The sequence below is a fragment of the Orcinus orca genome, chromosome 20 (assembly GCF_937001465.1).
Source record: "Orcinus orca chromosome 20, mOrcOrc1.1, whole genome shotgun sequence".
Classification (NCBI taxonomy): domain Eukaryota; kingdom Metazoa; phylum Chordata; class Mammalia; order Artiodactyla; family Delphinidae; genus Orcinus; species Orcinus orca.
Window position 1 is genome coordinate 58,231,863 of NC_064578.1, and position 11,039 is coordinate 58,242,901.

Here is an 11,039-nt window from a genome sequence, read left to right on the forward strand (position 1 = left end):
ATGCTTGATGCCTTCGCTTTCATTAGCCATTTTCAAAGTGTCCCTTAGACGTTTCGCACGCAATTTCCCAGCGCATCCTCGCGGTGGATCTTGGCCTTTTCTCCTGGAAATGGGAACTACATGACCCAGAATGCCTTGCGTCAAAGGCAGAGTCCCTGAGCCAATAAAGGCTCAGGAAAAAGGAGTTTCTGTTTGGGCACAAAGCGTCGGGCGGGACTTCCTGTCTCCTCCTCCAGGTGGCCATTTTAATTGGCCTTGGTCTGTTTCAGCTCCGCAACGCTGGGTAGGGACGGAGGTGACGGGAAAGAAGAGGTGCGAGAGGAGGGGCTGACCCTGTGGCATAGAGGCGGGCCTGAGGTTCGGCGATGTCTCTCGGGGTGCCCAGCGCCAGGCGCGGGAGAGGGACCGCTGTGTCCGCGTCCTGCCTCCTCTCCCGCCGCTATCGGCCCCGCCCCGCCCACAGAGTCCGATGGCTGCGGCGGCGCTGAGGGACCCGCCTGAGGTAAATGCTCGTCCTCCGACCCCTCACCGTCCTCACCCTACCAGACACTAAGCGGGGCGCCTGCTCACGTGCCCGCAGCCCAGGCCGCGGCGTCCTGGACGGTGAGGTGGTCGTGGGTGGGGCCCTGTTTCAGACAGTGTGATGGCTCGTGGGAGAGGTTTCAGGTGGAGGGACTGCAGGTGCAAAGACTTGGAGGTCGGATTGAGGCGGAAGGATTCGGGAAACCTGTGAACCATGTTCTGTCCGCAGGGAACAAACAACGTGAAGCAAAGCCTGGAATAGCAGGATGAGGGTTCTTAATGTTAGAACTCTAGAAGCCATGGGGAGTTTTAAGAAAAGAAATACAGGATCCACGTCAGAGTTTAAAAATTTCCCAAAAGCTGTTCAAAGGAAAAACGAAAGAGGCGATGACGACATTTAGGTACTGGGAGGTTGAGTATTTGTTCAGGTTCTCACGCAGCTGGTAAGGACACTGATCATTGAGATTAGACCATCAGCCTGAGGTCACCTGGCTCCAGGGTCAGGGAAGGGTACAGGGAGGAGATCAGCACATGGAACCTCACCATGGATCCCTTCCTCCGAGCCCTGCCTCTTTGCACAGGTTCCCATGGCTGCAGAAGTGCTTGTGGAATTCACACAGGAAGGTGGAGCGTGTCCCAGTCCCTCAGGGCCACAAACCCCACTCCTGTGTTCTCTGAATTGTGGTTTCCTGGGACTCTTAATGCTATCCCTCCAATTCTTGAGTCTGGGAACTCTGAAGAAACTCCAAACCCATAGTCCTGAATCCATGTGAGCCTTTATATAGAGGTATTCTCATGATTGGCAACCAGTGTAAACAGGGGTGGAGGGTTCTTCCAGGAACTTGTTCCAAGATTTCCAGATGTTTAGAGGTAAAACTGATCAGGGATTGTTCAGGAAACCACAGGTCTCCTTTCTTTTAGGTGAGAACAAAGAGCAGGGACAGGAGTCAGTATAGAAATGGTTCCTTGAAAAGATGGATGTCTATTCTAGAGGCGAAGGGAGATTTGGATCAGAGGAGAGAGATGTTCTTACCAGTGTCTATAAACAGGCTCCATTTGGCTGTAAAGTGGAGAAGAGACTGAAGCTGAGAGAGGAGGGGAAAATCAGGGTAGAGGTTCCTATCATAGTCCAGGTGAGGGTTAATGGATCATAATGGTGGCTTAGGAAAAGTGGTTGTATTCTGGATGCATGTTTTAAAAAGGGACAACTAGATTTTTTTCTAATGTGAACAGTGAGGGAGTAAAACAGGAGTCAGAGATTACCCCAGGGTTTCCAGCCTTAGCAGCTGTAGGGATGAAAACTCCATCATATGGGATGAGAAACACTGTAGTAAGTGATAGTCACTGGGGGTAACAAGAGCTTTGTTTTAGCCATGTTTAAAGTCTGAGGTGTATCAGAGATCACTGAGTGGAGGCGTGAAAGGAGCAGCTGAACACATAGGTGTGGAAATGTGCGGAGGGGTTTAAGATGGAGACATCCAAAATGTGGTCGGTACTCTGTAGACCATGATGAGTAAGCTGTGGTGACATTAAGGAGGGGCAGTCTTCAGGTTACGGTGTAAAGCTATTAGGTGCCCAGGAAAGGGAGGGTGGGGCTGTGGACTCAATATCTGGCTTCAGTACTTGGGTCATGGTATTGGGCTTCACAAACAAAAGTGAGGAAGGTAAGTGGCCATAAAGGGAGGTTGTGTTGGGGACGACATAGTGTGGCAGATGAGTAGACATTCTAAGTGACCAATGGAAATGAGAGGGATGCAGAGGCCTAGAAGTAATTGAGGCAAGATGACAGTCATGCTGGAGCTGGTGCTTACTTCCCTATGGATGCTCCAGGATTTTTTGATGACTTTGGTATGCTCTGACATGTTTCATTCAGCCTGGAGGATAAGAACAGGGGAAAATGTCATCATATGTGAGCATCAGTAGGCCTGGGGTGGGCCACCAATGGGCTAGGCTTTGAATGAGGGTTAAGTGGACGGAGGAAAGTTGTGCTTGTTAAGGGAACAGCAAGTATAGCATAGAAGCGGAATAGGGCCATGGGTGTCTGAAATGAACAGTCGATTCTGTGTGGCTAAGTCAGAGGTAAGGAATGGAGCCTGTCAGGGCGGCCATTATAGAAGATTTTGTCACTGCCACTGCTAGTGGGAGCCATGGAAGTCTAGAGAATTACTGGATCCTTTATGAATTTGCCAAGCATACTCTGGATGCTGTCAGCTAAGTTGTGGTGTAAGGCCTAAAATTAAGTCCCAGTATTATATGCTTCCTTGACATGTGTTGAAACTGGCAGGACCTCAAATGGCCTGAGCAGCAGGTCCCCACTTTGCTCTGCTCCAGTGGATAAGGTCTCCTAACCAAACAACGCTTTTTATAAAGGGGACCAGGTATAATTCCTGCTTATCCCTTTGTAGTGAGTTTCAGTTCCCTGGAGTTATTCAGAAAAGGAAATTGCATCCTCCCATGGAACCAGGGGCACCTTACCCTCTTGATATTACAAAGCTTACGTCCCACAGCTCTTGGTTGTTCACTGTTTTCCAGAGTGTAACTCCATGTAGCCTTGTATGGAATGTGGTGTCTTCCTATTCCAGGCTGTGGATATATATATGATTAATAAGATGCTGCTGATAACATCTTTCCAGTGTCAGGTGCCCTAACCTTAGGCAGAAATCCCACCCTCACCAGTGGAGTGAAAAGGAGATGATCAGGGCTTCCCTGGTGGTGCAGTAGTTAAGAATCCACCTGCCAATGCAGGGGACATGGGTTCGAGCCCTGGTCTGGGAAGATCCCACATGCCACGGAGCAACTAAGCCCACGAGCCACAACCACTGAGCCCTTGTGCCACAACTAGTGAAGTCTGTGTGCCTAGAGCCCTTGCTCAATAAGAGACGCCACTGCAATGAGAAGCCTGTGCAGCGCAACAAAGAGTAACCCCCGCTCGCCTCAACCAGAGAAAAGCCTGCACGCAGCAACAAAGATCCAACACAACCAAAAATAAAAAATAAAAATTTAAGAAAAACTTTATTTAAAAAAAGGAGGTGATAAAAATATTTCAACATGTGGGGAGGTCAGGGAGATGCTTATAGAGTGGGATGGTGAGTTGGTGGTGACCATGGCCATGTCTAAATATGAGGGATGTGCAGTCTTGAGAGTGATATGTACATGTAGAGGGAGTATGTTTCATGGTCTCAGGTCCCTGGTATTGGGACTTACATGACCTTGATCACACCAGAGGTATTGCCTGGTAGGAGGGTTGGATGCCTCTATGTCAGGCGCACAGTTTAAATATGTTTGTGCACCTGTCTCTTGTTGCTAACGGTTGGACCCAGTAGTCATTGGACCCATAGGGAGACAGTAGCACCAACGGCGCCAGGGCCTAGTTTCTCCTCTGACTGGGGAGATTGGGAGGAGGATAGACATAGAATAGATAAATAGGGGAAATGATTGTAGGTCCTCTTGAGAGAGGATTGTTTGTGATTTCATCTGTCCCAATCACGACAGGGCAGTGTGACTTTTGAAGATGTGGCCGTGAACTTTTCCTTGGAGGAGTGGGGGCTCCTTGACGAGGCTCAGAGATGCCTGTACCATGATGTGATGCTGGAGAACTTGGCACTTACAACCTCCCCGGGTAAGGCCCTCAAACCCACCCCTGTGCCCTGAACTAGTCTCTGCCCTTTCTTTTTATCCATTGGCAAGTCTCCCCTTCTCACATCAGGACCTGGGCACTGCTTTCTTCCCCAGTTCCCGGAGTAGGTGTTGTGGTTAGTAGGGCTGAGGTGTGAGCACTGCTGTCTCTTCTCTTTGACAGATCCAGCACCTGCTACCCCCTGCCTTGCAGGGATAGATCCAGAGTCAGGAGTCTTATAGGCATGAATCCCACCTTGTTTACCCTCTCCATAGCCAGGTGAATTTTCCAGATCCAAGGCACCTGTGTACCCCAGGTTCTACTTCCTTCACCTAGCTAACATTTCCTCATTCTTGCTTGTGCCAGAAATGCTGTTACTGACCCGGTCACTGTTATTATATGGACAATGGGCTATTCTTGCAAGATATTCCTCTGAAGTTCTTTTTGTAAGATTTAATTTTATTTCTTGTGCTCTATCTTTTTGGCCATTGCTGGCTGCTTATCTGTCCTGTCTTTACTTTAGTATGTGAATCATCCAGGTTCTGCGTAGCTGCTCATCAAGGGGGTGAAGTAGAGAAGTTCACAGACTAGAAAGGACTCCAACTACAGCAAGGACTCATACATAGTCTGGCCCTGATAAGTAGCACCTGGGGCAGGGCGTGATGTCAGGGCTGTATACAAATCATGCCAGAAATCTATTCTCTGACTAGCCTTTTTGTGCCAATCACAGTGGCGGCCACACCTCATTTCTGCCTGTACTTCCCCATTCTTCAGTTAGCCACCTTCTCAAGTCTACTACTTGTCACTTTTTATTTGCAACATAGGGCTAATTCTCACCTCCCTGGACTCCATCTCTCAATGCTTTTTCACACTGGTCCGTCTGCAGTGCTGTCCAACATTGGCCTGTACCATTTATGTCATGACGTGTGCACATTCTTAATCCTTGAACACCAGCTGCTCTGCTGCAGTTGGATTTTCCTGAGCCTGGATACAACCTACTACATAGTACTCGTGTCACCACCAAACAAGATCCTGCTGAAAGTTGTTTGCAGAATGACCTGCCTCTTCTCTTTGTGTCACTCCACATGGTTGTGTTCCTCACCTTGTGAGGCCTCCCCCATTCTGTAATCTTTAAAGGCCCAGTGCTGCTAAGCAGCCTCATCCTCAACTTGAACCCAACCACCTTGTCTTGCAAACAGTCCCATGGACTCATCCTTGGACTTATGAGACACAGATCTGTATTGGGGATTTCTCCTTGCACAGAGTCAACGTGTACATCTCCAGCATTTCTCTGCTTTCAGGTTGTTGGCATGGAGAAGAGGATGAGGAGGCGCTTTCTGAGCAGACTATCTCTGATCAAGGAAGCTCACAGATCAGAATTGTTAAGGCAGGTCTGTCTCCCCAGAAGGCCAATCTCTATGAGATGTGTGGCCCGATCTTGAGTGACATTTTTCACTTGGCTGAGTACCAGGTAGCACGCTGTGGGCAGAAACTACATGTGTGGGGCATGTGAGAAGCCATTTTATTTCAGAGGAAACCTCCATAACTAAAAGCAGCACACTGGAGAGAAACCATTGAGAAGTGATGTGAGGAGAACATTGTTTGTGAACAGCTGAAAATTCTATGTATCAAGGAAGCCCTTTACCTTTGGGGATGTTGGGAAGGACTTCCTGGGCAACTCAGGATTTCTTCACCAACAGGCCACATGCACCTGGGAGAAGTCAAATAGTGGAACTGAGCGTGAGACTCCCTTTCTAAGGGGAAAAAAATCATTATAAATGGGGATACTGCCCAGAAACTTTCAGTGGCAAACACACTTGTTCAGCACCAGAGAGTCCTCACTAGAGGAAGATGTTACACATGCAGCTAATGTGGGAAATCATTTAGCAAAAGCTCCCATCTCATTAGACATGAGAGAGTTCACACTGGAGAAAGGCCTTATGAGTGCAGTGAATGTGGGAAATCCTTTAGCCAAAGCTCTAACCTCATCACACATCAGAGAGTTCACAGTGAGAAAAGGCCTTACAATTTGGGGAATATGCTGAATTCTTTACCTACAGCTCCAGTCTCTTAAAACACTAGACTGTTTACACTGGATCAAGGCTTTGTTAATGCAATGAATACGATAAGGCCATTAGCCCAAGGTTTTGACTCTGGAACCACAGATTTCAGAAGGAAAAAAACATCTTACATGTGCAGGGATGTACAGTTTCCTTTTTCAGTATGTCAACACTTGAGATCCCTCATCATGGTACCATCTGAATTGAACCTCATACATCCAAACATCTGCAAACATCCCAGGTATGTGGGAGCTGCACTGTACTTTTTAATCTGCCCAGGTCCCTTGCCAGATTTCTGTCATTGACAGTTTCTGTGGCCAAAGCCATTTCACCTCTCCCACCTGGCAGGTACTCACAGTGTACAGCATTCACCCACCCCAGGGTGTTCAGGGAAAGAAACATTGGTCTTTCCCATTCACAGGAGGGATTGTGAGAAGCCTGAGCACTCACTCCTTTCTCATTTCTTTGATGAGTTAAGTCACTGACCTGACCCATTTTTGGCCCAAAGGACTCTGCTTGTGACTTGCAAAAATGGACGACCTTATTCAGGGATATTGTTGGCCTCACATAAGTCCTATGATAGGATTTTCTAGCCCACATAACTCCTATGATAGGATTTTCTAGCCATCAAGTCACCAATCCAGGAGTAGCTTCCCTCCCATTGCTCTGGTTTGTGCAATTATAAAGGTCTCACTCTTTAAGCCACATTTAATCTTGAGGTTCCATTCACTGTAGGGGATGATTTGAAAACACGGGTTCTGCTAACATAAAGGACTGATCAGCTTTTGTTGGGAATCCCACGCTTTGTGTGCCTTAAGGGCACAATATGATAGCAGTTATACCTCTCTCCATTTTGGCCTTGTTTGCATTATTGCCCAAGGCTTCCAAGGAAAGACTACAGAGCTTTCTGGTTCTAATTTGTGGCCTGAGTGCCCTATTTTCTTGGTTCAGAGGTCAGCCTGGGGAAGGAGCAATTGTGACAATCTTCCTTGCTTCTGAGAGTAACATGAAATTGTTGTCTTGTTCACAGGGGATATTGCCTTGAGCTCAGCATTAGTGAGGAAAATATTCTCCCAGGTCCTGCAGTAGAGCCATGTGCCCTTATGTGCAGAATTCTGCAGTGTAGCATCACTGGTTGTAAGATTATAGGGGGAATGATAATTGTTACAGAAAACATTGGATTAATAGTGGGAGGAGGACACTATTACAAGCTGGTTGGAATGTGCCTCATTTAAAGGGGCATCCACAATGACAGTGTTCCAGTCACTGTGGCTGTGAAGGATGAGCATGTACAGAAATTCTCAGATCTCCTGAATTGAGAAAGGCATTACAAGAGAACATAATCTGAAGGTTTTGTGGATTTCTGTAGCCTCTGTGGGCTATCCTCCTCAAGGCCATTTCTGTGCCAGACAGAAAAATGAGAATAGAGAGAAGGGATATCTTTTCATCAAGTAATGGACTTTGTGACCCAGACAGTATTCCTGTTGAATCAGGTGGGAACAGTCTTCATTGCTTCCTTATATTTTTGACCACTGAGGCAAGGTGACCCTCCCAGGATGTGAGGCAGAAAGTGGTGAAGTCAATATAGGGGATTTTACAAAAAGAGTAAGAAATCCAGATTTTTATTTTGGATAATATTTTTAAGCTTTAATAAGGTATGAATACATGCAATAAAATGCACATGGTTAAAATATACAATTTGATAAGTTTTGACATTTATATAAATCCATGGAACCACCATCACATCCATAATAAACCTATCTACCTTCATATTTACCTTGTTTCTTTTATTGATGTTACTCTGACCTCTAGTCAATCATTGATTTATTTTTCTTTACAATAGATAAGTTTGCATTGTCTAGAATTTTATATGATTAAAGTCATAAAGTGTTTATTCTTTTCCCGTCAGGTACCCTCATGTGACATGTTTATTTTGAGAGTCATCAGTGAGTAGTTCATTCTTTTTTTATTGACGAGAAGTATGATGTTCTGAGGATATACCACTATTTGTTTATTCATCTGTTTATCCGTATTTGAGTTGTTTCCAGTTTTTGACTGTTGGAAGTAAAATTGCTGCAGACTTTTGAATATAATTCTATACATGGTTATGTTTCACTTTTCCTCTATTAATACTTTAGGGTGCAGTGCCTGAGTTTCAGTCTTAGTGAATGGATGACTTTTTAAAGAACTCTACAGTGTGATCTGAAATGGTTGTTTCCTTTTGCATTCCTACCAGAAGAGTTCGGGACTTCCAGTTATTCCATATCATTGCCAATATGTTTAGTCTTTTTAAACTTTTTTTTTTAATTTGGCTGCATCAGGTCTTAGTTTGTGGCACATGGGATCTTCATTACGGCATGCGGGATCTTTTGTTGCGGTGTGTGGGCTCTTCGTTGCAGCATACAGGCTTCTCTCTAGTTGTGGTGCACAGGCTCCAGAGAACATGGGCTCAGCAGTGGTGACGCACTGGCGCTCTAGTTGTGTCGTGTGGGCACTCTAGTTGTGGCATGTGGGCTTAGTTGCCCCACAGCACATGGGATCTTAATTCCCTAACCAGGGGTCGAACCCGTGTCCCCTGCATTGGAAGGCAGATTGTTAACCGCTGGACCGCCAGGTTAGTCCCAAGTTTTTTAATAAGACTTTTTGACCCTTTTAATAAGTGTATAGCAGTATCTCACTGTGGTTTTAGTTGCATTTCTCAGATGTTTTATGACGTGGAGCATTTTTTTCATTTTTTAAGTCCTCTTTTGGTAAAATGTCTTTTCATAGCTTTTGTCCATTTAAAAATAATTAATTTTGACTATTTCTCTCTTCATTAATAAATAAGATAATGAAACAATGAAGACTTGAAACTTCATTCTTTAGTGATGTGACTCCTAGCCATAAGAAATAATTATTTTTGAATTCTGAAATACTATTTCCTAACTTTTTTTCTGCTGTACACAGTGCAGTGGCCACATACAGCATATACTTTTTAAAGTTTAATCAGCATTACTAACGTATTCTCCATAATCAAGCCAAGATTTGTATTGTTTGCAGTTTCCCCAGTGTGAATATTCCCACTTTCGTCAATTTAAAACTTCCAATGTGATATCACTGAACATGGAGTTTGAAAGTTGACAGTAGCACACCAATATATTCTATTTCCACTGTAGTGATACAGTAGCCACAAGCTTCAAGAACATAGAAGAAAAATGTAGTGAAATGACTAAGAAGTTAGAAGGTTTTGTTTGTTTGTTTGCAGTACGCAGGCCTCTCACCGCTGTGGCCTCTCCCGTTGCGGAGCACAGGCTCCGAACGCGCAGGCTCAGCGGCCATGGCTCACGGGCCCAGCCGCTCCGCAGCATGCGGGATCTTCCCGGACCGGGGCATGAACCCGTGTCCCCTGCATCGGCAGGCGGGCTCTCAACCACTGCGCCACCAGGGAAGCCCTAGAAGTTTTTATATATTTTTAAACAGTTCAATTGCGGTAAAATTACATAAAGTAAACTGCACATATTTTAAATGTACATTTTAATGGTTTGACACGTGCTTACAACTGAAACCAAAATTTTCCTTCTACCTATTTTAACTCAGCCTTCTCCACATATAAAATTACTGATACAATGACATATCATTTGTTATTTCTAATATACATAAAAATGGAAAAGATTGTATTAGGAAACTGGATGAACCCCTTTCCAATCTGCCACCATTATTTATCATTTCTTGGCCATTGTTTCATTCATCTTCATATATGCTAGAGGATTATTCTACTTTTAATCCCAGACATAACATATAATGCATAACCTCTTCAGGATGCATTTTTAGAAATTGAGTGCTCCTTCATAACTCTAATAACTATCACATAAAATGAAAACACTTAAGAATTTGGAAGTATGCTCAGTTTTCTCAACTGTCTCAAAAATGTATTTAAGGCAGATTAATTACGGTCAGGATCCAAAATGTATTCTTAGGGTTTTTGGTAACTGTGTCGCACTAAGTCTCTTAACCTTTAAGTCTCACTTGCCATTTTTATTCTTATTTGTTTATCAGAATTAGGCAGATTATAGATGTGGTTTATTGAATCTCTGATACTGTTTAACTGATCACCCTTTCCCCATAATCCTGTGCAGTAGATATTAATTAGGTAGGTGATTGAAGTTTGGTCCCAGCAAAGTGTGTGATGGTGACTACTGGGTAAATAAAAATAAACTCTCTGGACTCAGAAATCCTCTCCTCAAAGGTGGTAGTGACAGAAAACACTTTTATTATCGAGTAAGCATTAAACCAGAGTTTGATATGTATCACAGGTCATATGCTAAGAAATTGCAAAGGCTGAAAAAAAACTCCACCTTATGTAGCTAAGCAGGTACAACTCATTACATACATATTTTGATGATAATAACTAGTCACCTAGCTCTAGTACCCGTGCCATGCTCAGTCACTGGCTGAGAATAGCTTGCTGAGAATGGCCTTTGGAATGCTGTGGTGGCTTCCAAGGCAGCACAGCTGGGGGTTGTTGGCCAGCTGCACTCCTCAGAGAAAGATACATCGTAAAGGAAAAACTGAGCAGCCTACTTTCATGGCTGTCCAGAACTGAAACTATATGTATAATATTTGATTAATTTTAAATATGGTTTCATCCGAGCAAAGAGGCAACAGAATAATCCTTTGGCAGGTCTCTCTCAGATTCTTAAACTTCCATCTGATTCCTTATCTTAAAGCCATCAAAGTAGGTCTACTCTAAAAGTAAGAAATAGGCCCAGAAAACAAACAAAAAAATAGCCAAGAGAATTTGACTGTACCACTTGTCACACATGGTTCTTCTTCTAAATTTATCTGGCAATTGGGGTGACTAT

The 11,039-nt window shown here is 44.5% G+C and overlaps 1 protein-coding gene across 1 annotated transcript; it reads left to right on the forward strand.

The window, feature by feature from the left end:
• The first annotated feature begins 233 nt into the window (after nucleotides 1-233).
• On the forward strand, nucleotides 234-7,968 carry LOC117197924 (zinc finger protein 552-like). The gene is made up of 3 exons (XM_033411816.2): nucleotides 234-502; nucleotides 4,015-4,141; nucleotides 5,440-7,968. Exons 1-3 carry the CDS (start codon nucleotides 470-472, stop codon nucleotides 5,649-5,651), a joined length of 372 nt encoding a protein of 123 aa, XP_033267707.1. The 5' UTR covers nucleotides 234-469; the 3' UTR covers nucleotides 5,652-7,968.
• The last annotated feature ends 3,071 nt before the right edge of the window (nucleotides 7,969-11,039 follow it).